At 45.5% G+C, this 21,830-nt stretch overlaps 1 protein-coding gene across 3 annotated transcripts in view; it reads left to right on the plus strand.

Moving 5' to 3' along the window:
• KCTD1 (potassium channel tetramerization domain containing 1) overlaps positions 1-21,830 on the plus strand; it is a 198,456-nt gene that overhangs the window by 129,417 nt on the left and 47,209 nt on the right. For all 3 annotated transcript variants that reach the window (XM_040984842.1, XM_040984843.1, XM_040984841.1), the window contains exon 2: positions 7,520-7,698. In XM_040984842.1, coding sequence (XP_040840776.1) covers positions 7,520-7,698 — 179 coding nt within the window. The remainder of the gene's footprint in view (positions 1-7,519; positions 7,699-21,830) is intronic.

Below are 21,830 nucleotides of genomic sequence, written 5' to 3' on the forward strand. Positions count from 1 at the left end.
GTGGAATCCCCCAGAAGTCATTCCATACCTGTAAAATACTCCTTCAGTAACCCTCCACTCCTCCACATCCCAAACCACCTTCCCCAGGCAATCCTCAGTCACCCCAACTCCCTGCCGGCATGAGCCCCAGGATTGTCTTCCAGTAGCTGGTGTAGGCCCCAGGATTAGTCCCTCCCTAATTTTTATAGTGGTGTATTTTTTATTTCATTCATATTTTTATTTCATTCATTTATTCATTTATAGCCTTCATACTTCTCAGGAATGTAGGCTATAAATAATAATCAAATCCCAGGATGTCAATCTCACATAAATTACATTTTTATACTCTGTGTATTAGTTATCACAGAACACAGAGAACTTACCTTATTTGTCTGTTGGGGACTGGATTATTTCACTAAGCATAATGGTTTCCATTTGGGCCAAATTAGTTGCAAAAGCAAGATTTCATTCTTTTTATGGCTGAGTAGTGTTCCATAGATATGATCTAGTCATCGTTGATGGGCATCTGGGTTAATTACGTATCTTAGCTATTATGGGCTGTTATAAATATGGGAATGCAGGTAACTTTCTCATATGCTGATTTCATTTCATTTGAATACATTCTCATGAATAGGATGGCTGGGTCATTTGGCAGATCTATTTTCATATATCTGAGGACTCCATGCAGTCTTCCAAAATGGTTACACTAGTTTGCATTTCTGGTAACAGTGGATTAGGGTACCTGTTTTCCAACATCCTCACCAGCATTTGCTGCTTGCTGATCTCTGAGTGATAGCCATTAGCCATTCTAACTAGGGTGAGGGGGAGCCTGTTTGTGACATTTATCCCCCGATGGCTAGTGAACCTGAGCAATTTTTTTTTACTTGTTTATTGGCTGTTTGCATTTTCTCCTTTAAAAGTACCAGTTCGCAGGAAAAGCTTTTCAGCTTAGGAAATAATCATAAAAGCTCCTCCCTAGCCCCTGTCTGTCTGCCTGTCTATCTCTCTATCTCCTTCTCTAGCCTCTTTATGTTACTTAAAATCACCAGGGACTATAGAGGTTGGCACATGATTAGTGCCCAATCAGGAGGACTTGAGCAAGTGAATGAACAAATGAGGATTTTTTCAAAACGAAGTAATGGTGGTCAGCAAAGTGGTCGTTTCCTGTAAGAACCATAAGTGAATGCCCTACATGATTGTCATTCCTAAAGCTCATCCTAAGGCAAACATACATGCCCATCCCAGGAAGCAGTGCCTGTTCTCAAGCTACTTTGGTTACAGTTTGCAGGCCTCTCGGGTGGGAACCCTCCGGCTCACGGGCTGCAACAGGCTCTTGCCATCATTTGGTCTAGATTCTACCTAGGCAGCCACAGGCAGAACAGGAATTTTAGTGCATAGTAGGCTTGGTTTTAAGTGGATCATTTTGTATCGCCCACGAGTGATGTGACTATCCAGATGCCCCTTGACCAATCCAAGCTTCCCTACTCATGCAACAGGGATCAGAGTATGAGTACTAAAATTAGCGGAAACTCCCCCCCTTTCTCTAGCCATGCTGTGTGTCAAAGCTGCCGAGAGAGAAAGGAAGGGAAAGAGATTTGACATGTACATGTTGAGATTTGTGAGAAGGAGTCTACACTGAAGTCACTGTTCTCCCTATCGGATGTTAGGACTTAAATATCGAATAATATGAGAGTTTTGCTTTCAGTGCGCTTTTCTGGAGCTATCGTCAAGAAACCTGCTTCCCGCCACAGTGAAACAGGTAGAAGAGTCCAACTTGATAGCAAAGCGTGGCATACATTCTTAACAAATAAAGTCATTAAAACTCTCGGCTTAAACTTCACCTCATTTGTTCAAAGCAGTGCCCCGGAGCTCCTGTTTGCACAGCACACAGGGAGGCTAGACTTAGGAGACAAATTTTTTATTAGCTTCTTTTAGAAGATGCCTGAAGTCAAATCCCTGGAAGGTGCCTACTACCACCAAAAATCATTGCATCCTATTGGGTGGGTGAGATGGATGAAGAGGAAGCAGCCAACTGCTTGCAGCTGGGAGCTGGAAATGTTAAAAATAAACTAATCGAAATTCCTGGAAACTCTGCGCAGGGGAGAAAAGGAAAAAGGAAGACTGAGAAGTCAGGTTCCAGGGGTGGGTTCATGTCAGGGTATCCTGGGGAAGAGCGGTAAATTCTATGAAGGGAAGTGATAAAGTAGTTCAAAGAAATTGAAGTGAATATTTGAACAGGAAAGCGTTCTGCTTGGAGGCATTCAAGATTATTTCTTTTTGTTTAAGTGGAACTTAAGGTGGAGCCATTCTTGAGTGCCCAGGTGTGCTCTGTAGTCTCCCACATGGAGATTTCAGACTTTCCCAGCTCCTAGAGGCTCCTTGTCACCCCCTCGCATCCAGAGCCCCCCAAGGTGGCCCGAGTTGTGACCGTGATCATCACAGATTCGTTTTGTCCAGTTGTCACTACATACGAATAGACTGATGCATCATGTGCTGTCGTGTTACGTCAAATCTGTGGGGCCTCGTTCTTTTCCCTCCTTGTGTGGCTATTTTGTATTTTTATAATATCAGTAAAAGAGGGGGAGAAGTGATTGTTTTATGGGACCATGGGCTGTTTGTATTTGATTGTAAAATACCCTGCTTCTCCATCATGTAAGTGACATATTCCAATCGGTCCTGATCTGGGTTTCCAAAGAAAAAAATTCAAAGTATCCTATACTGTCTAATAGAACAGCCACAACCATGGCTACTCTAAGTGAATTCTAAGTGAATTTTAATTCACTTTTTAAAAAGATTTATTTATTTTTATTGGAAAGGCAGATATACAGAGAGGAAGCTCTTCCATCCGATGATTCACTCCCCAAGCTGCCACAACGGCTAGAGCTAAGCCAATCTGAAACCAGGAGCCAGGAACTTCCTCCAGGTCTCCCACATGGGTGCAGGGTCCCAAGGTTTTGGGCCGTCCTCAACTGCTTCCCCATGCCACAAGCAGGGAGCTGGATGGGAAACTGGGCTGCTGGGATTAGAACCAGCACCCATAAGGGATCGTGGTACGTTCAAGGCGAGGACTTTAACTGCTGTGCTATCGTGCTGGGCTCTTGATTCACTTTTAATGTCTTGACCTGTGATGGGCATACTTTGGATGCTCAAGGGGCCGCCATGCTATGGACATCATTTGCTCTACCACAGGAAGTTTTGTTGGATGTGGCTGTTTTGAAAACTGCCCTTTCAGTTCTTCCCTCGTCTTGCTCCTCTTCTTCAGAGATACAGATGTTGCAGTAAAGGTGTTTGTCATAAATTAACATTTAATTCTGTTGTTTTAAGGCCATTATTACAAAAAAGACCATTATCATACATGCTTCTCTTTCCTGTTTCAACTCTTTACACTGGAAAAAATGATTGAAATCTCATGTTAAACTGAATGTTTAATTTCTATGGTGTACCGTACCGTGTCCCACCTGCAGGCTTGGCAACACCCCAGTGTTCTTGTCTGTTTGATCTTGGCTAAGAGTGTCTCCAGGCACTTCCCCAATGTCCCTCCCAGTCCCCAAGCCAGCGCTAAGCATCCCATCTGTTGAGCTGCTGTAGTGCCCTGGCCCTCCTCTGCCCTGAAGGCAGTCTCTTCTTGCTCTCCTGCCCCTCCACCCCCACCCCACAACTGTCAACAAGACTAGAAAGGCCAGGCACGGCCTGTCTTCTCTGCTGTTGTCACTCTTCTCACCTGATTCCATGCCTGGCTCTTTGGTGGTGTTCATAATAAACGCCGAGGAAGGAAGGGACAATGGGCTGTGCAAGGAAGTGGCCTGAACAGGGAGCAACTTGCTGTTAGAGCCTGTTCCTTTGCCCTGGATGAGGAGGGCACCCCAGAGAAGGGCTTAGCAGGGACAGCGTGCTACCTGACTGCCTCAGGATCCTTCAGTGCTCTGAGCTGTTTCCACAGGCATGGTGACGGTGCATGCAACTCCTTCATACTCCTTGTGGCTAAAGTGTCTGCTCTGCTTTCCTCGGAAGCAGCAGAGGAAAACATATGAGCAAACTGGGATGATGACTGAGAAGTGAAGACGGGGAAGGAGTCAGGTGCAAAAGGGGAGTTGGAGAAAGGTGATGATGCAGTCACGGTAATTCTGCCTCATGCATCAGTGGGTTGCTGTTCTCTGTCTGATGGGACAGGTGTCCCTCAACCAAAGCACCTCATAAGGGTACTCTGCCAGGAGAGGTCACAAGAATCTCAACCTGGTGCTGAAAACAGGAATGCGGAGCACATGCGGTGTAGCGGTAAGATGCCACTTAACATGCCCAAGGGCCGTATCAGAGCGCCTAAGACGGAGTGCCAGCTTGTTCCCATTTTCAGTTTCCTGCTGATGGACACATTGGGAGGCAGCAGGTGATGGTTCAAGTAGCTGGATCCCTGCCACTCACAGAGACCTCGATTGAGTTCCTGGCAACTAACAGCCCTGCCCAACCTTAAGTGTTACATGCCTGTAAGTCTTGAGCCTGAAAGCGGGAGTTTTGTTTTTCTCTGTCATCTTTCTTTCCCTCCAATAAATAAATAATTTTTTGAAATCGGTTTATTTTTCCCAACGGCAGGGAGTCTAAAGATAGGATACCCAGTGTTGGTGAACTCACTGACACAGGAGTTAGGGAGCTCCCCAGTTCTCTCCAGCTGCCTGCTCTGCCACCCTGGGCACTGGATTTATCCTTCAGAGGGGACGTGACTGCTGCCCATGTGAGTACCCAGAAGAAGATGGGACAGTGCCCGTGGTGGTCCTGGCAGGCAAGGGGCTGCTGCGACACTTGTACAAAGCCTCTGCAGCAGACAGCATGGCTGCTGAGTGCCTCTCTGTCCCATGACAAATGCCAAGACCTCTAGCTCCTTATCTTTCCGCCCTCAGCCTATAGGTTTTAAAGTTCTGTCAGTCTATCCCAGTGCAGGACACATTGACTCTTACCTACCATCAGCACCTTAGAAAAGACTGTAATGAAGGGAACACACATGGAGTAGAGAAAGTGTTGGGGTCATGGGGGTGCCCTGGAGAGGAGCAGGGGGGTTCAGCAAAGAGCAACTCCAGTCCTCATCCTAAAGGGTTAATCTCTACGCCAGCTGGGGAAACTCTGGTTCAACTTTGAATGTAATAGTATCCATCCATTTATGATTTACAATGTAAACGGTGGATATTCTGAGAAATCTGGAATCCTTCAGTTGATCAGTTATGCTGTAATTCTTTCCTCCTTCCATATAGACCTGGCAGTGTTAGTGCTACGCTGAACGAGGTCACAGTCTAATGACAATATTAACCCTGCAAATCTGTTCATTTTCGCCTGAGCACCCCCAGGCGGGATATAGAATGTGTCCAATTGAAAAACTATTACAGTCTCTGCACTGCTGTGACGGGCTGAATTATAGGAGGGAAGGAGGCCTATGCACACACACGTGCCTAACTGTATGTGTGTGTGTGTGTGTGTGTGTGTGTACACGTGTGCAGCCAGGAAATCATTCTTTGAAAGGAAGTCAGCATACATCTTATAAAAGTGAAGCATATGTGAATGCATTTCCAAGCAGCTATTTGCGAGTCAGCGCGCTCCTGTCCACTGGTTTACCCTCTATGTGCTACAATGATGATTAAAGGGAAGAGAGGCAGGGATGTAGTAGGAGCCAAATACCCAATCCGGGTCTCCATGTACGCGGTAGATGTTTGGTAACTTGAGCTGTCATCTCTGTCTCTCTGTCTGACAGGAGGCTGGAGTTAGGAGCCCTACCCAGGAATTGAACCCAGGCACTCTATCACGGGACCCATGTGTGCCAACCAGCATCTTAACCACTAAGCCCAATGCTCACCTCTAGGTTCTCAAGTGTTTTGTGTTTCCAATCAACCCTGTCTTTGCTTTCTGTTTATCTTGTTTCATTTGATAGGTTTTCCCCTATCCAGTACCCCAGACGTCCTTTGAATTCTTGTTGTGATGCAAACATTCCTTTGTGTTTTTAATACTTATTTTTTGCTTTACTAAAAACATATGGGGATCCTGAACAGAATAATGGGATGAGTGCCTAATTTAAGAACTAAAGTGTTAACTCTCTTGCTGTGACCATTTTTTGGCTGAATTGAATTCGACATATACAGGAGCACCACACAGATGGCAGATGTCTTGTGTGAAAGCTCAGTATTCGCCGCCCCATTCCTGGTAGACAGGATGTTGCGGAGAGCATGTGCGCCCGCTGTCTTGCTTGGGCATGTGGTTAATGCTAAGTACTCTAACAGCTGTGCCCCAGGTAACTCCTCAAGCTGTTCCACATCATAAAATCTGTGCTGCTTTGCAAATTTGTATTTTAGCACACCACATTTTATGTACAAAAATGAGATGACTTCCCCTTTGTAATCTCCATCAAAGGCAGTTTTTTTCAAAATCCTCTTAGCGTGCCTTGTCGTTGGCTTTGGCACACACTGTGGGTTTGGAAACAGTCTCCGGTTAAATTAGAAATCAGGGCACATACGCGTGTCGTCAGCTGTCCAGAATTCATCCCTAAATGCTATTTTAGCTTATTCCTCAATTATAGACTCTAAATATTTGACCCTTCATGGAACGCCAGAGACCTGACTTGACTTGTCTGTGGTTTGGACTCTAATGTAAAAGCAGTCAACCTTGTTTGGATAGTGTTTGAAATATTTATATTGTATCCATGGAAAGGATAGAATATTTTCTCAAGAGTACAGTTCCTCCCGCACGTGCTTGAGGCCTGGTGTGACAGCCGCTCTCTGGTCTGCATGTTCTCATGGCATCTTTACCTTTGCCTGTGCCGCTGCACCTTGCTGCATCAACATGTTTCACTTCCCCTTCGAGACCATGATTTCTGTAAGATGGCAGGGATGCAGAAGAGCCACTGACCCATGATCCGCAAGTGTGTGTGTGTTTGTCAGTGGTGTTTTCTAAGCCTCCTTGAACACCCAATCCTGCAGGGGGAGAAACAGCCAACAGTAGTTGGAGATGGGTTGCTTGTTTATTTTTTTAAGCTATTAACTGACAAACCTGCGGTACCTCTTTGCAAAATGGCAAAGTGCATGAGCCGATGGATAACCCAGCTCTGCCCTCTTTTTCTTGATTCGAAAAACTTAAGAACTTATATAGCACTCAAGTGCTGAAGGTCTGTTTTCATTCCAAGTGCATAACAAGAAAGAAGTTGTCAGAAGATACATCACACCTGTTTTATTTGGATGTATATTTTATTATGTGTGCACACTATCTTTTCATTTGGAATAAGTAGAATTTCTCCACTTGCTATTGACCGGTTATTACATGCAAGAATTCATTAGCACTGTTGCTTAGAATTTTTTTAAATGAACACTTGCTCAGCTCCTGGATTCTGAGCATGTAAAGTGTTCCTTCTTTTTGTTCCCTAACATTCATTCTTATGAAAGCAAGGCTAGCTGATTTTATTACCAAGAGAATATCAACATTAGTCATGGACATATTCTTTATGATATATGTGTTTCCTTTGTGCTAAAAAGAGGGGGAAAAATGTCTAAACTTGCTTATCTCTCTGTAGGACAGTCGGCCCAATATGTCAAGACCTCTGCTCACTAGATCCCCTGCGTCTCCACTGAACAGCCAAGGCATCCCTACTCCAGCACAGCTCACAAAATCCAATGCGCCCGTGCACATCGATGTGGGCGGCCACATGTACACCAGCAGCCTGGCCACCCTCACCAAATACCCCGACTCCAGGTAATCCGTTCACTGTGAAGTCAGGCTCCGATGCGCATGTGTGTGATGCTCTAACTCTTTTTCCTTTGACCAGCGAAGCAAGGTGGCCTCAGCAGGGCTGGGGTTAGGATGTGAACAGGCTACGTGGGCCAGCCCTCCACAAGGCTGCTCCGGGGACCTGGCAGAACATCTTCCCTCAGTTGGGATTTGACCCACAGCTTAGCTGAGTACTTGTGAGAGTGGCACACAGCAGTGGAGTTCTGGAGTGTTTCGCTCTATGAAGATTGTCATCGTTCTTTGTGTAGTTCAGAAAGCATGAGTGGTCTCCCCTTCCCCCATGCTTTTTTCTGTCCTCTTCTAGAGCATAATTTCTTCTAAATTCTTAACATGTTAGGAGAAATTACTTGGCCAACTACAAGATAAAAAATAGACTCTTATCACTTTCCTATCAGACTCTTATCAGTTTTGTATTTGCAGTATGCAAACAATTTGCGAACCAGTGAAAGATCTCCTGTCAGACGCTTATCAGCATTGGAGTTACAACAGTATAAAAAAAACTAGGAGGCCAGTTTGAGTACCGGTTCCTCTGCTTCTAAGCCAGCTTATCATTTGTTACAAGAAAAGCCTGCTGGGTTCTTTCCTCAGCTTAATATAGAAATAAAAAGCCGGGAATCAGTTAAAGACAGAGTTTATTTGTGAAGGGACCAGGTGAGCGGGGAAAGAAGCAAGACACAGAAAGCACCTCCCCAGAGAGGGGCGGGATCGGGGTGCCTCTCAGGAGAGAGGGAGCGACGCCAAAGGCTTCAGGAAGGTTCTTGGGCTTTTAAGCCGTTCCTGACCACTCCTTGTTAGGTAAGAATCTACAGGTACAAGGCTGCCCATTGGTGGGCTCTTACCAGCCTAGCTCTTGTGGCCATTGGGGAATAAATTAGTAAATAAACGATCCATCTCTCTCTTCCCCCTTTTCTGTCACTCTGCCTTTCCAATAAACAAACATTTTTTTTTTCTAAATGCAGGGAGATAAGATAACCTTCTTTAGGAAAAAACTGAAGGGCTATAGAGTATGGGTGGCTGCTCAACACAGAGAAGTAATTGAGTAAACTGGATGAAGACATAAGGTACACTTACATCCATGGGCTATCCCCTTCCAACCTCTGCTCTCTCCCCCTTATTTAAGATTTGTTTATTTGGAAGTCAGAGTTAAGGGGTGGAAGTGGGGGTGCAGGGTGAAGGAAGGAACAAGAGAGAGAGAGAATCTTCTGTGTGCTGATTCACTCCCCAGTTGGCCACAATAGCAAGGGCTAGACCAGGCCAAAGCCAAGACCCAGGAGCTTTCTCAGAGTCTCCCACATGGATGTAGGGGCCCAAGGACTTGAGCCACCCTCTGCTGCTTTCCTAGGCACATTAGCATCGAGCTGGATCAGAAGCGGAGCAGTGGAGACACAAACTTATGCCCATACGGAATGCTGGCATTACAAGCGAAGGCATTTATGTGCTACACCGCAGTGTCCCCTACCCCTCATTTCTAAAGGAATTCCAAGGAAATCATTTCCTTTGCACACTGGGGCAGCTCTCATGGTTTGGGCCCAGATTTTCGGGGCTGTGTCCAAATCCTATAAGGGAATGGATTTTCATAGGATCTTTCGGTAGACAGAGGAGATAGGAGTTTGCACGGGCATATGTTAGAGTAAAAGGGGTTTGTGGCAACATGTCCCTGCTCAGAATTTCAGATTTGAGAGCATTTTGGAGTTTGGAGCTTGGATTGTTCAGATTAGGGATGCTCAGTTATAGAAACATCATTTGTGTCTGTGCTCAGCACCTGGCTGCCTGCTCGCGTCCCTTTCTGCTGACACAGGCCCCACAGCTTATACCTGTGTGATGCTCTCTGGTACCTCTGGGCTCTTGGCAGTGGAGGAAGACACAAGGTTAGAGACTGTATTCATTCAGATCATGTTTGACAAATCATTGGCCACTTTCTTTCTTTTGGTACTGTGTATTCTAGGAAGAGATCTGGAGGCTCTCCCTCCTTCCATCTTTCAGTGGGTTAAGGTTATCTACTTTCTTTCTGCCCTTTCTTATTCACCCCAAGAGCTGCGTTTCTCTGCAGTACCCAGCGACCATGTGTAGCTGTTAAGCACTTTATTTGTGGTCAGTGCAAATGGGAATTTTCTCCTAAGTGTAAATCCTGGCTTGATTTTGATAGCTCAGCACCCTCCAAAGTGTAAAATATCTCAGTTATTTTTATACTCATTTCAGGTTGAAATGAAAATATATTAAATAAATTATAATCATTAAAGTTAATTTCCGTTTTACTTTTCTAATGTGCTCCTGGAAAATACAGAATTATCCATGCTCTCTTTTTTATTGTGCAGTGCTGAACTCTGAACAGATGTTTTTGTAGAAACATCTCATTAAACACAGCATTCCCCATTCAGAAATGAAATCTCTCTTTCACCAGCGTAACTAGAAAACAGAGAATTGTTCATCTGCCTTTCCCATGCCTTCCTGTGCTTCCTCTTACCAGTGAGCTACAGTGTTGCTGAAACAACAGCAAAAATCATTTGTGATGCATTAGCTCTAGGTTTGGATACTGCCTCTGCCTTTGACCTGCCAGTTGTTTGGTCATGGACAGGCCCAATCTCTATGCATCTGTCTTCTCTCTTGTAAAATAGGCACAGATACATCCTCTTGCAAGGTTACTGGGAGGATTAAATGCGATTTAGGAAAAGCACGCCATGGCCCTGTGCCCAACACAGAGTATTGCCTTTCTACTTAATCTTCTGCCAAGCCCAGCAATTGTTTCTTTTCAGACTGCCTTCCCAATTCCAAATATATCCCATTCCTTCCTTTCCTAAGCAAGGGAAACAGCCCTATGTCTGTATTCTTGCCTGGTTGACTCCACTCTCTAAGACTCTTCCCCTTCACCTTCTTGAACTCATATGTGTGACAAGTTCCAGGATTACGCTTCTCATGAGGAGAAGTCTAGAAACTTATGTCAGGACACTTTAAAACAAACCCCCCTGAGTAACTTGGGTTTCTGTCACTTATACCTAAGTGACATCAGTCCCTTAGTACTAGTTTTGATATTAAATTGGCCAATGTGAGTTGCTTTGATGTCTCTTGGGGTAATGGATGTTTAAGAAGTACCTAAATGTTCATTTCAAAACAATAGCCTATATTACTGAATTGAATTGAATTTATTAGAAAGGTAAGGTGATAGGGAGAGACAAACAGAGAATTTACATCTGCTGGTTCACTCCCCAAAGAGTACAAAAAGCCACCAGGACAGAGCCAGGAGACAGAAAACTTTGTCCATAGAAAGAAAAGAAGAGCAGAGGAGGGGAAGGGAGGAGAGGGGAGGGGAGGGGAGGGGAGGGGAGGGGAGGGGAGGGGAGGGGAGAACAAGAGAAGAGAAAAAAGAGAAGAAAAGAAGAAAAGAAAAGAACGCTTCATCCAAATCTCCCACGGAGTGACAATCCATTGCTTTCCTACCTGCAATAGTAAGGAGCTAGATTGGAAGCAGAGCAGCCCAGCCTGAGCTGGCATTCCGATATGGGATGCCAGCAGCACTGCAGTAGCTCAAATCATCGCACCACGACACTAACACCCATAGGCAAATTTTTGTAGTCAAAACTAGAAGAAAGTTTTAAATGATTTTCCCTTAGGTGTCAGGTACTCCTCTCATTGTCTGGGGAAAGCTGATGTACATCAGTAACTGTTTAAATAGATCCTGGGACATGAAGGTGCCCATGAGCAGGGAATCATGCAGAACCCTGGCTGTCGTTCTCTAGGGTGCCAGGTATTTTAAAGCTTCTCTTTGCCCCACAGCCTTGGAGCTCCAGTCTCTCTCACCTTGTCTCTTCTTTAGTATAACCCAGGATGGAGTAGGGGTTGTTGTAGGATTTCAGCGGAGAGATTTGCAGTAAAAGTACTTATATGTGACAAGTTATACATATAAGTGTCATATAAATTTACACATGTGGAAATAACTTGTGACAAATGACCTTAAGAGATGAAATGTCTTTCTGTGATGTTAAGGATTCTGCAAAGAGTGTTCACTCCACTTTTAAATATTGTACATGGCTATTCATTCTGTATTTAACTTTTCCCTTTTGGCACCTGATCAACTTCAGAACATCCTCCCCGAAAAAGTACTAAGATGGAACACATGCCTGAATATTGAGAGCACCTGGGAAGCATGAAAGACCCATCCCAGGCCTGCCCAGGACCACTAAAACGGGGGACCTGTGCGATTTTTCTAAGAGGGCCTGATTTGTATCATCTGGCTTGGGAACAATGTGGAGAGCAACTTTCCAAGAGAATACAGGCATCTCCCACAGTGAACAGTTCCTGCTGTTGCACAGTGGCCACTGCACTGAAAAATAATACCTTTCCATCGTTTCTTTGACCAAGACTACCAGTGATGCCACGGATGTGCTTGGCCGGTGGACATTTTCCCCCTGATTTTGTTTTTGTTTTTGTTTGTTTGTTTGTTTGTTTGTTTGGCTAGGAAGCCCTAACAATGATTGAACAAGTAAGTTGGTGTCTACACTGCACGGCAGTCATGCCCATTGCTACTCACTTTCAGCATCAGCTGTTGCTAGGCTAAAGGGACTAAAGTTTCAAAGCTCACTGAAGATTGCTTACTGGCAGGACATGCACTGTCTGACCAGTGTGTGGGGGGGATGCACAGCAGCTCTTTGGAGGTGTTCATGACAGAGCCTAAATTATACTATCAGCAATAAGCCCTGGGCCCTCTCCATGACTCCTAAGAGCCATCAATTCCAGTTTTGATTTTGAATGGCAGACGTCAAAAAAGACGCCCACTTCGGATATGCAATAAATTCATATCAAATAATTCACATCCCCTAAAGATTTATTTTATTTTACTCTATTTTTTATTTGAAAGGCAAAGTTACACAGAGAAAGAGAGATAAGAGACATCCTCTATCCCCTGATTCACTCCCCAAATAGCTGCAATGGCCAGGGCTAAACTGATCCAAAGACAGGATCCAGAAGCTTCCCCCTGGATCTCCTATGTAGGTTCAGGGGCCCAAGCACTTGAGCCATCCTCTGCTGTTTTTCCAGGGAACTGGATCAGAAGTGAAGCAGCCAGGACACAAACCATCTTCCAAATTGATACAGATGCCACAGGCAGAGGCTTGACTCACTACACCCCAATATCAGTCCCTTATCAAATAAGTTTGTCAGGAAAACTAGATCACTGTCAAAAAAGAATGTTAAATGGATATATAAAGAAGTTGGAACATATTTGGGCCTGGCATGGGAGCCTAGCAGCTGAAGTCCTCGCCTTGTATGTGCTGGGATCCCGTATGGCACTAGTTCTAATCCCAGTGCGTGCCCCACTTCCCATCCAGCTCCCTGCTTGTGGCCTGGGAAAGCAGTCAAGGACAGCCCAAAGCCTTGGGACCCTGCAGCCACGTGGAAGACCCGGAAGAGGATCTGGGCTCCTGGCTTCAGATTGGTGTAGCTCTGGCCATGGCGGCCACTTGGGGAGTGAAATCATCAGATGGAAGATCTTGCTCTCTGTCTCTGCTCTATCTGCATTTCTGCCTTTCCAATAAAAATCAATAAATAAAAAGCTGGAACATATTTAAAAGCTTATTATCTTGATTTATAGCTATAAATCTCTAGACACATGGATTTGAATTCTGGCTTTGGGTCATGCAAATTTTAAGGGCATATCTGATTTGCTTATGTTGGAATTAAAAACAAAAATCCTGGGCTAATCCTTTACCTCTAGAACCAGCATCCTAAATGGTAGCGACCTGGGGTCCTGGCCACTGCACTTCAAGTCCATCTCCCTGATTATGGCCTGGGAAATCAGCAGAGGATGGTTCAAGGCATTGGGCCCCTGACCCCAAATGGGAGACCCAGAGGAAGCTTGTGGCTCCTGGCTTTGGATGGACTCAGTTCTGATCTTTATCCATTTGGGGATTGAACCAATGGATGGAAAATTTCTTCTCTCTGTAAAAACTGATTTTCAAATAAAAATCTTAAAAAAATAAATAGAAGTGAAGACCCTCATTATTAACATCCTTGATACTAGGCAATCCAAGGATCTAACTAATATTTCCTAAGTAACTAAGATTGGTACCAAATTACGTAACCTCTTAAAGAACTACCGTTGGCACTGAAATGTTGTCTGAGTCACATGTGTGTGTGATATTAGAAATGTATTTTGTGATTGCTTTTAAACAGGGGTGGAGAGCCTTTTTCTGCCAAACACCATTTGGATATTTATAACATCATTTGTGGGCAATAGAAAAATACCAACCTAAAAATTAGCCTGCCGTGGATTTATTGAATTTCGAGTCCCGCCTGAGGTTGCCTTGGTTGAGCCAGATCAAATGATTCTGTGGACCTTATATGGGCCTCAGGCCGGACGTTCCCCGCCCCTGCTTTCAAAGAAGACACAAGTCTAAGTTCAAAGTGAGGTCATGAATGTTTGCATCAGAATTTGAGAATGATATTGGATTGCTAAATAAAGCAGCTCTGGTTCCAGGACCTTGGCTGGATTTTGACCTTGACGGTGTTGTGCCTCTTGATGATTTTGACTTTGATGATCCAAAGTTAGGTCTGTTTCATCTTTTCTTGTCACCTGTAACAAAAACAATCTTAGCAGCAGCTTTATAAAGGTTACTCAGACAGCGGCTTTTTGAGGCCAGGATGTGGGCTGATGCCATTCATTAATGAGCCTTATCAGGTGATAACAAGGCGGGGGTCTCAATGACAAAAGCTGACTGTCAGCCAGGGACCCAGAGATGAAAGATGAAGTCTCATATTCCGGTCCTCCAAGCCATCTGATCCCGTGGCTTGACAGAGCTTTTGTGTATTTTAAACCCAGTACATGAGTTAACTCCCACATAAGCAGATTATGCTAAATTAGTCCCTCTGAAATAGCAGCAGTTACTCAGCACACTGGCGTATGTAGGTAATTGCAAAACCCAAGAGACTGCACTTTTCACTCTTGCAGTCGACACCCATGGCCACCCAAGGGGTGTGTGTCTCTGGAGCGTTAGCATGGGATGCCAAGCATGTGTGCCTTGCCAGCAGTGATCCGGCTTCTGGCATGCATCCCTGTGGGATGTGTTAGCCATTACGGGAGTGTCGACGTGGCACTCCACCAGAGAGTCAGACCAAGGCAGGGTTAGGGGATGGGTGTGCCTCCTGAAGATGACAGTATTCTAACATTGGGGTTTCCATGCCTGGAGTTTTCTGTAATCCTGTAGTGGGGCTCAGGATCCTGTGCTCTCAACTGTTGTGACTTGACAGTGCCAGTTTTAACACAGCAGTCTCCAGGCTGGACCCAGCAAGGTTGTCAAACTGCCTGAATTTCAGGATCTGAACAGAACCGCCCCCCCACCCCCACGCTTGTGTGTGCATGCTGTTTGCCAGTTTGTGGCATTTTCTTTCAGAGTCACTGCATGGCACTGAAGAGAAAGCTGTTTATTGTGGCCTCCTCTTTGGGTCCACACATGTGCAGAAGGTCAGATTGCAGAGTCACAGAGTAGGGGGTGGGGGATTTTTAGATGATTGAGTGTAGTCCTTACATGTATAGTTGAAGCACAAATGGAAAGAAAGAGCATAGATCTGCTGCTGGAAAAAACTCCTAAAGACATGCACAGCCTGGTGAAGGGTTTTCGTTGGTGAGGCTGGTTGATTTTTAAGAAAATTCATTTGCAAAACAATTCAAGAAGAGGAGACGCAGCTGGCAAACATGAGACAGGGGATTTCTCTGGGGTCATGAGGACATTTCCCTCCTGTCTCTTTGTCTTACAGTGATGCTTTTCCAAAGTTACTCCTTGGTTGTAGAGACAAAGAATGAATGCAGTGCTTCGATTCAGAAGACTTTCTTGTTTAACAGTGCAGCTGATTTCCCGTTTAGTGCTGGGAAGGTTTTCTTTCCATTGAGGACAAGTTACTGCTGGTGGATTTAGCACACATTCTTTGCCACTAGACAACAAAATAGACTTCATTGTTTTTTCAAATTCTGTACATCATTGCTTTCTTTCTTTTTTTGAGAATTAATTTATTAATTTATTTATTTTAGAAAGGCAGATATAGAAAAAGAGAGACAGAGAGGAAGATCTTCCGTCTGCTGATTCACTCCCCAGGTGGCCAGAGCTGAGCCAGTCTGAAGCCAGGAGCCAGAAACTTCTTCCGGGTCTCCCACGTGGATGCAGGGTCCCAAGGCTTTGGACCATTCCTTGACCGCTTTCCCAGGCCACAAGCAGGGAGCTGGATGGGAAGCAGGAAAGCTAGGACATGAACCGGCATCCATGTGGGATCCTGGCATGCGCAAGGCAAGAATATTCTAGCTGCTAGGCTCCCATTCCGGGGCCCAGACTGCACTTTAAAAATAATTTTCACTCTAAAGTCTTACCTTAGCAGAATTTAAAGCAGGGACGGGGAGCATCTCATCTCTGGGCCATCTAAAGCCTGCAAAGTCATTCGGTCCAGCCCAACCAAGACGACCATAAGCAGGAATTGAAATATAATCAGTGTATAGCAGGCTAATTTTTAAGTTGATCCTTCTGTGTGGTCTGTGACTGATGTTAGGAATGCCCAAATGCCACTTGGTAAAGGGTTCCCTACCCTTGATTTAAACAAAAAAATAGTCATATAATACCTATAATTTCCTCTTTTATTCACTGAACTTTTTAATATATTTGTGTATTCTTGGAAAGGCAAAGAGACAGAGACAGACATATCCACATGAACACACATACCACACAGCAGAGACACATCCTCTGTCTGCAGTTTACTTCCCAAATGCCCACAGCAGTGGGGGCTGGGTCAGCCTGAAGTGAGAAGCTCTATCCTGGGGCTCCCATGTGGATACAGGAGCCCAAGCACTAGAGTCATCATGAGCTGCCTGCTAGGTGCCTTAGCAGGGAGCTAGGTTGGAAGCAGAGCAGCTAGGACTCACATCGGTGCCCATAGGAAATGCTGGTGTCATAGGCAGCAGCTTAACTTGTTGCATCACAGGGTCTGCCCCACATGTTCGCATCTCAAGAAGGCGAACACCTAATGTTGCTCCTGAAGATTCTGGTGCCACAGGTCTTGGATAGCACACGAGCCTAGGGTTTTTGATGCTTCCTTTGTTCAGCTGTGTAGTCTATATTAGTCCATTGTCCATTGATGTAACTAGGGCTGGTTAACTGACGGAGCAGAGAGGTTTAGCTCACATTGTGGAGGTCTAAGAGCATGGCCCCAGCATCTTCAGACCTCCAATGAAGGCCACATGCTGCTTTGTGCAAGGGATGTGGATGCACGAGGAAGAAAGGCCACATGGAGAGAGAAACTGAGGGGAGATGCCAGGCTTGTGTGATATAAACTGTCTTTCATGAGAACAAATGCACTTGTGCTGCAAGATTTGACTCCCATGAGACCTAGTATCATCCCGAAGAACCTGACCTAACCCGGGCCTTGCATGAGATTGGAGCCCTGTGACCTAATCACATTCTGTGAGGGTCCCCGTAAATGTCTCAGCATCTCTCAGTGCAGTTACACTGGGGACAAAGCTTCCAGCACCCACAGCTTTGGGTTATAAACTATGTGCAAGCCATACCATAGCAAAGTCTCTTTCAGAATGGTGTTCCAACAGTGGACTTTAGTCAAGGAAACAGGTCATGTTCACTGTTTCAAGCTGTTGAATCCTCAGCATCCCTTTGCATTACCTACTAGATGGGAGCTTCTGGCTCATTCTGGGGCAGAGCCACACATTTGAGCTGTCAGCTGCTTAGACGGAGAGAGCTCCCTGGCCAGTCGCTTCCTACCATGAGCACTCTTCACTCAGTGCTGTCACTTTGTATCTTGACTTCAAGCAAGTTTGAAGAGCACTGCAGTAGACTAGGCATCGGGATCAGCGAATCTTGTGTTTGTTTGCTTGTAGTTTTTTAAGCCCCCATTGTCTCACCTACAGATGTGCCTGCAGCAAAGGATCAAAGCTGGCCTTGGACCAGTGGCCTAGCCACCTGCTCTCAGTGACAGTTTTGACTCCAGCTCTATGTGTGCTGGAAGGGATGGTGGCCTGGACAACTTGGGGTGCTGTCAGTTGCTCTTTGGGTAGAAAGTATCTAGGCCCACATGTGAGCTATCCCCGCTCTGCTGTTAAGGCAGCAAAAGGCCCCAGAGTGTCCCACTGGTGCAGCAGACTCACCCAGAGATGCCATTGCTGCACAGGGCATACATGTCCACATCAACTTACTGACACCCCACACCAAGCCAGGAGATTTTTTTTCTTTTTTAACTTCATCCCAAAAATATACTCTCTAAACCTTGTCTTGGGTTTCTAAACACGTAAAAGACCCACCAGTCATCTTCAGTGCCTGCGTTCCTAGCCCGGTGCACAACAGCTGCTGGAGAGACGTTTGAACACTGACCAAGTTTTGCTTTGGGTTTCTCTCTGTGACTAGAAGAAATTTAGTCACAAGGGAAAGAGAGAGAGAGAGAGAGAGAGAGAGAGACTGAGAGAGAGAGAGAGACAGCTGCAGGATGCAGGTCAAACACCAGAACTCACCGGGTACCATGGGAACTCCAGGATGCAGCAGCAGGCCCCGGGCAGTCTGCGAAGTGAAGATTTGCACCCTTTCTGCAAAGCATTCATCAGAAAGGGGTTTTCTGGCCTCACTACCCCAGAGGGAAAGAGTAGAGAGCCAGAGTGACCCACGCTTTCAGAGTGCTTCTTCAGCGGGTACCTCTGCTCAGGCTCAGAGCACAGGCATCTCAGGGCATGCTTGGAAATGCACATTCCCGGACAGCAGCTGTTGATTTCATCTGTCGCTCAGGATGTGAGGCCTATCTTCAGTTGTTCTTGCTGCTGTTTATTTGAGAAGTGAAGAGAGAGAGCGAGCAAGCTTTCATCCTCTGGTTTACTCTTTTATTGTTATTTTTAAAGACTTGTTTATTGATTTAGTCTTATTAGAAAGATATTTTTACATAGAAAGACATAGAGTCAGAGATAGCAGTCTTCCTCTTGGTTCACTCCCCAGGTGGCTGCAATGGCTGGAGATGAATCGATCCAAAGCCAGGAATCAGGAGCTGCTTCCAGGTCTCCCATGTGAGTGCAGGGACCAGTGGACTTGAGGCATCTCTCCAATGCTTTCCCGGGCCATAAGAAGGGAGCTGGCTCAGAAGTGGAACAGCCGGGACTCAAACCAGCATCCCTGTGGGAAGCCAGCTATGACAGACAGAACACTGATTAGGTTGTTATATCACCATGCCAGCCCCAAATTTACTATGAATGCCTGCAACACCTTGACACTGAGCCAGAACTCGGGAACTCAGTCCTGGTCTCCTGCATGAGTGGCAAGAACTTGAGCCTTCTGCTGACTCCCAGGGTGTGCTCAGCCCAGCAGCAGGAAGGGGCCAGAGGTTTATCCAACTCAGGCACTCTGATATAAGACACAGGGGTCTTAACCACTCGGCACAATGACTGTGCCCTGATTCTTCCATTTGGAACACTCTCAGCCACTCTTCCTGTATCTCAGGGTTTAGGCACTCAGTCTGCAGAGGTGTGGTGAGACACGAGTGTATCAACAGACGGAGCTTTGAGGTGGCCGGGGACAGGTTGAAAGCCTTATCGTTTCTGGCATCATTGGTGTTGCTTAGACAGTCATACTGAGTCTACTCGTTTTTTTATCTGACACGGTGATGTGTTGTTGAACAACGTCAAGGTCATTTTTGCTGCCTTTTAAACCATATTTTCATGTCTTCTGCATTATACAAGAAATTTTTTATAATAGCAAATCATGTGACCTATTGTTTGGCAAATTAAGTAGTAGATGTTTCTTCTTTATTTTTATTTTTTTTTTAAAGATTTATTTTTATTATTTTTTATTGGAAAGGCGGATATACAGAGAGGAGAGACAGAGAGGAAGATCTTCCATCCGATGATTCACTCCCCAAGTGAGCCGCAACGGGTCGATACTATGCCGATCCGAAGCCAGGAGCCTCTTCCGGGTCTCCCACGCGGGTGCAGGGTCCCAAAGCTTTGGGCCGTCCTCAACTGCCTTCCCAGGCCACAGGCAGGGAGCTGGAAGGGAAGCGGGGCTGCCGGGATTAGAACCGGCGCCCATATGGGATCCCGGGCGTGCAAGGCGAGGACTTAACCACTTGCGCCACCGCGCCGGGCCCCCAGATGTTTCTTCTTAAAAAAAAAAAAAGATTTATTTATTTTTATTGGAAAGTCAGATACATAGAGAGGAGGAGAGACAGAGAGGAAGATCTTCCATCCGCTGGTTCACTCTCCAAGTAACCACAGTGGCCAGAGCTGACTCAATCCAAAGCCAGGAGCCTGGAGTCTCTTCTGGGTCTCGCACACAGGTGCAGGGTCCCAAGGCCTTGAACTGTCCTCTGCTGCCTTCCCGGGTCATAAGCAGGGACCTGGATGGGAAACAGGGCTTCCGGAATATGAACTGTCGTCTGTATGTCTGCATGGGATCCTGGCGTGTGCAAGGCAAGGACTTTAGCCACTAGGCTAGTGCATCGGGTCCTGCAGTAGGTGTTTCTTTGAAGATCTGGTAAACTCTTCCCAACCCACTCCCGGCCCCCCACCCCCCCACCCCCGGTAAACTTTTTCAAGGTTACTATGGGGAAAATATTCCCCATTTTTACCATGTTCTTGAGAATAGTTCTGTAAGAGGAATTAAAAGTTTAAACACTATTTTGTATGGCCCAGTACATGAACTTGACGTCTCCTTTCAAGGGCTGACTTTGGTTCTTCCATCCTGAAGCTCCCCATGATCACAGATCCATAGTTCTGGTTCAGGATTTCATGAGAGAGCTTGCTCATGAAAAAGGTGGGCTAAGATCCAAGACATTATAGGTGTGCCAAAAAGACAAACCACATTTTGACCACAGAGAGTGATTTGGCCACGAGAGAGAGAAATAAACTGCTTCTTACGTCTACCGTATGGATCTGATGTCAGCATCTCCCAGCGGGATGAGCTTGCACATCTCTGTATCACTGTGGGAGCCCCCCTTGGCCAGGACACTAGAATTGTGGTGGATCTCCCTGGCTGGAAGCGAACCCCATGCAAGTTGGGTTCAAACTGCAGCCTCTTTCTTCATTTAATGCACAAATCATTTCCCACCTTAACTATCAATCAGAAACATTTTTTTCACAGCTCCAGAATATTAACCATGTTGTCATTTTATCCTAAAACTCGAGCACTTAACAAGAACTACACCTGTGAATCAGATGAGAGCTGTCTGAGGGGTCCACCAAGCACAGCAAAGCTCTCTATGGGACGAAAGTCTGTTTACAAAAGTCTGTCCACCACATCTGCCACAGCACTGAGTCTGTTGTCATGCATAATTCACTCATGCAGACCGTGTTTATTATTTGTTGAAGGTGCAGGGTGTATGGCGTCAAACAGATGAAATGTCAATATTCAGCTTCTGAAAAATTACTTTCACAATGATTGAGATAGCAAGTGACCATAGTTCATCCCCAGGGCAGCCAGGTGTTTTGGGAACATGCTGACCTACTTGTCAACCTCGTAGGTGGGTCAAGCTGGTTCGGCCAAGGCAGAAGAAGGGATGCGAAGGCAGGTACACTCAAAGTGTATGTTCATATTCCAAGGACAGACACTCAGGGCCTCCACCACAGAGACAGAAGACAAGAGTTCCCTAGAAATTTATGTTTCAGTCCCACAGTGAAAGAGTTAGCTATGAGGGATTTTCATAAAGTTCCTGGGAAATGCATATCATAAAACTCTATGCATGGCTTTCAAATGTTTCCTGTACCAAAAATAAACTAGATATAGCATATCTGAAGAGAATCAGGGATAAGAGAGCTTTGAAAGAAGTCTCTGTCAGAGCAACATCAATTCTGGCTAAAATTGAAGCAAAAACAAACACCAAACGTGTGGTCTTTTTTGGGTAGAAAAATGCTGAAATCACTAATGCTTTATGAAACATGTATGGAGACAATGCCTGAAAGAAATCAGCAGCTTCCCAACAGAGAACTCATTTTAACGAGGGACAAGATGATATTGAAGAGGAAGCTTGCAGTGGCAGAACATCCACATCAATTTGGAGAGAAAAAAACGAATCTTGTTTGTGCCATCACTGACCAGGGCTGACCATCAGAAACAGAAGCCCACACCAGAGGCATCTCAGTT

The sequence above is a fragment of the Ochotona curzoniae genome, unplaced genomic scaffold, assembly GCF_017591425.1.
Source record: "Ochotona curzoniae isolate NIBS_2020 unplaced genomic scaffold, NIBS_Ocur_1.0 contig_43, whole genome shotgun sequence".
Classification (NCBI taxonomy): Eukaryota; Metazoa; Chordata; class Mammalia; order Lagomorpha; family Ochotonidae; genus Ochotona; species Ochotona curzoniae.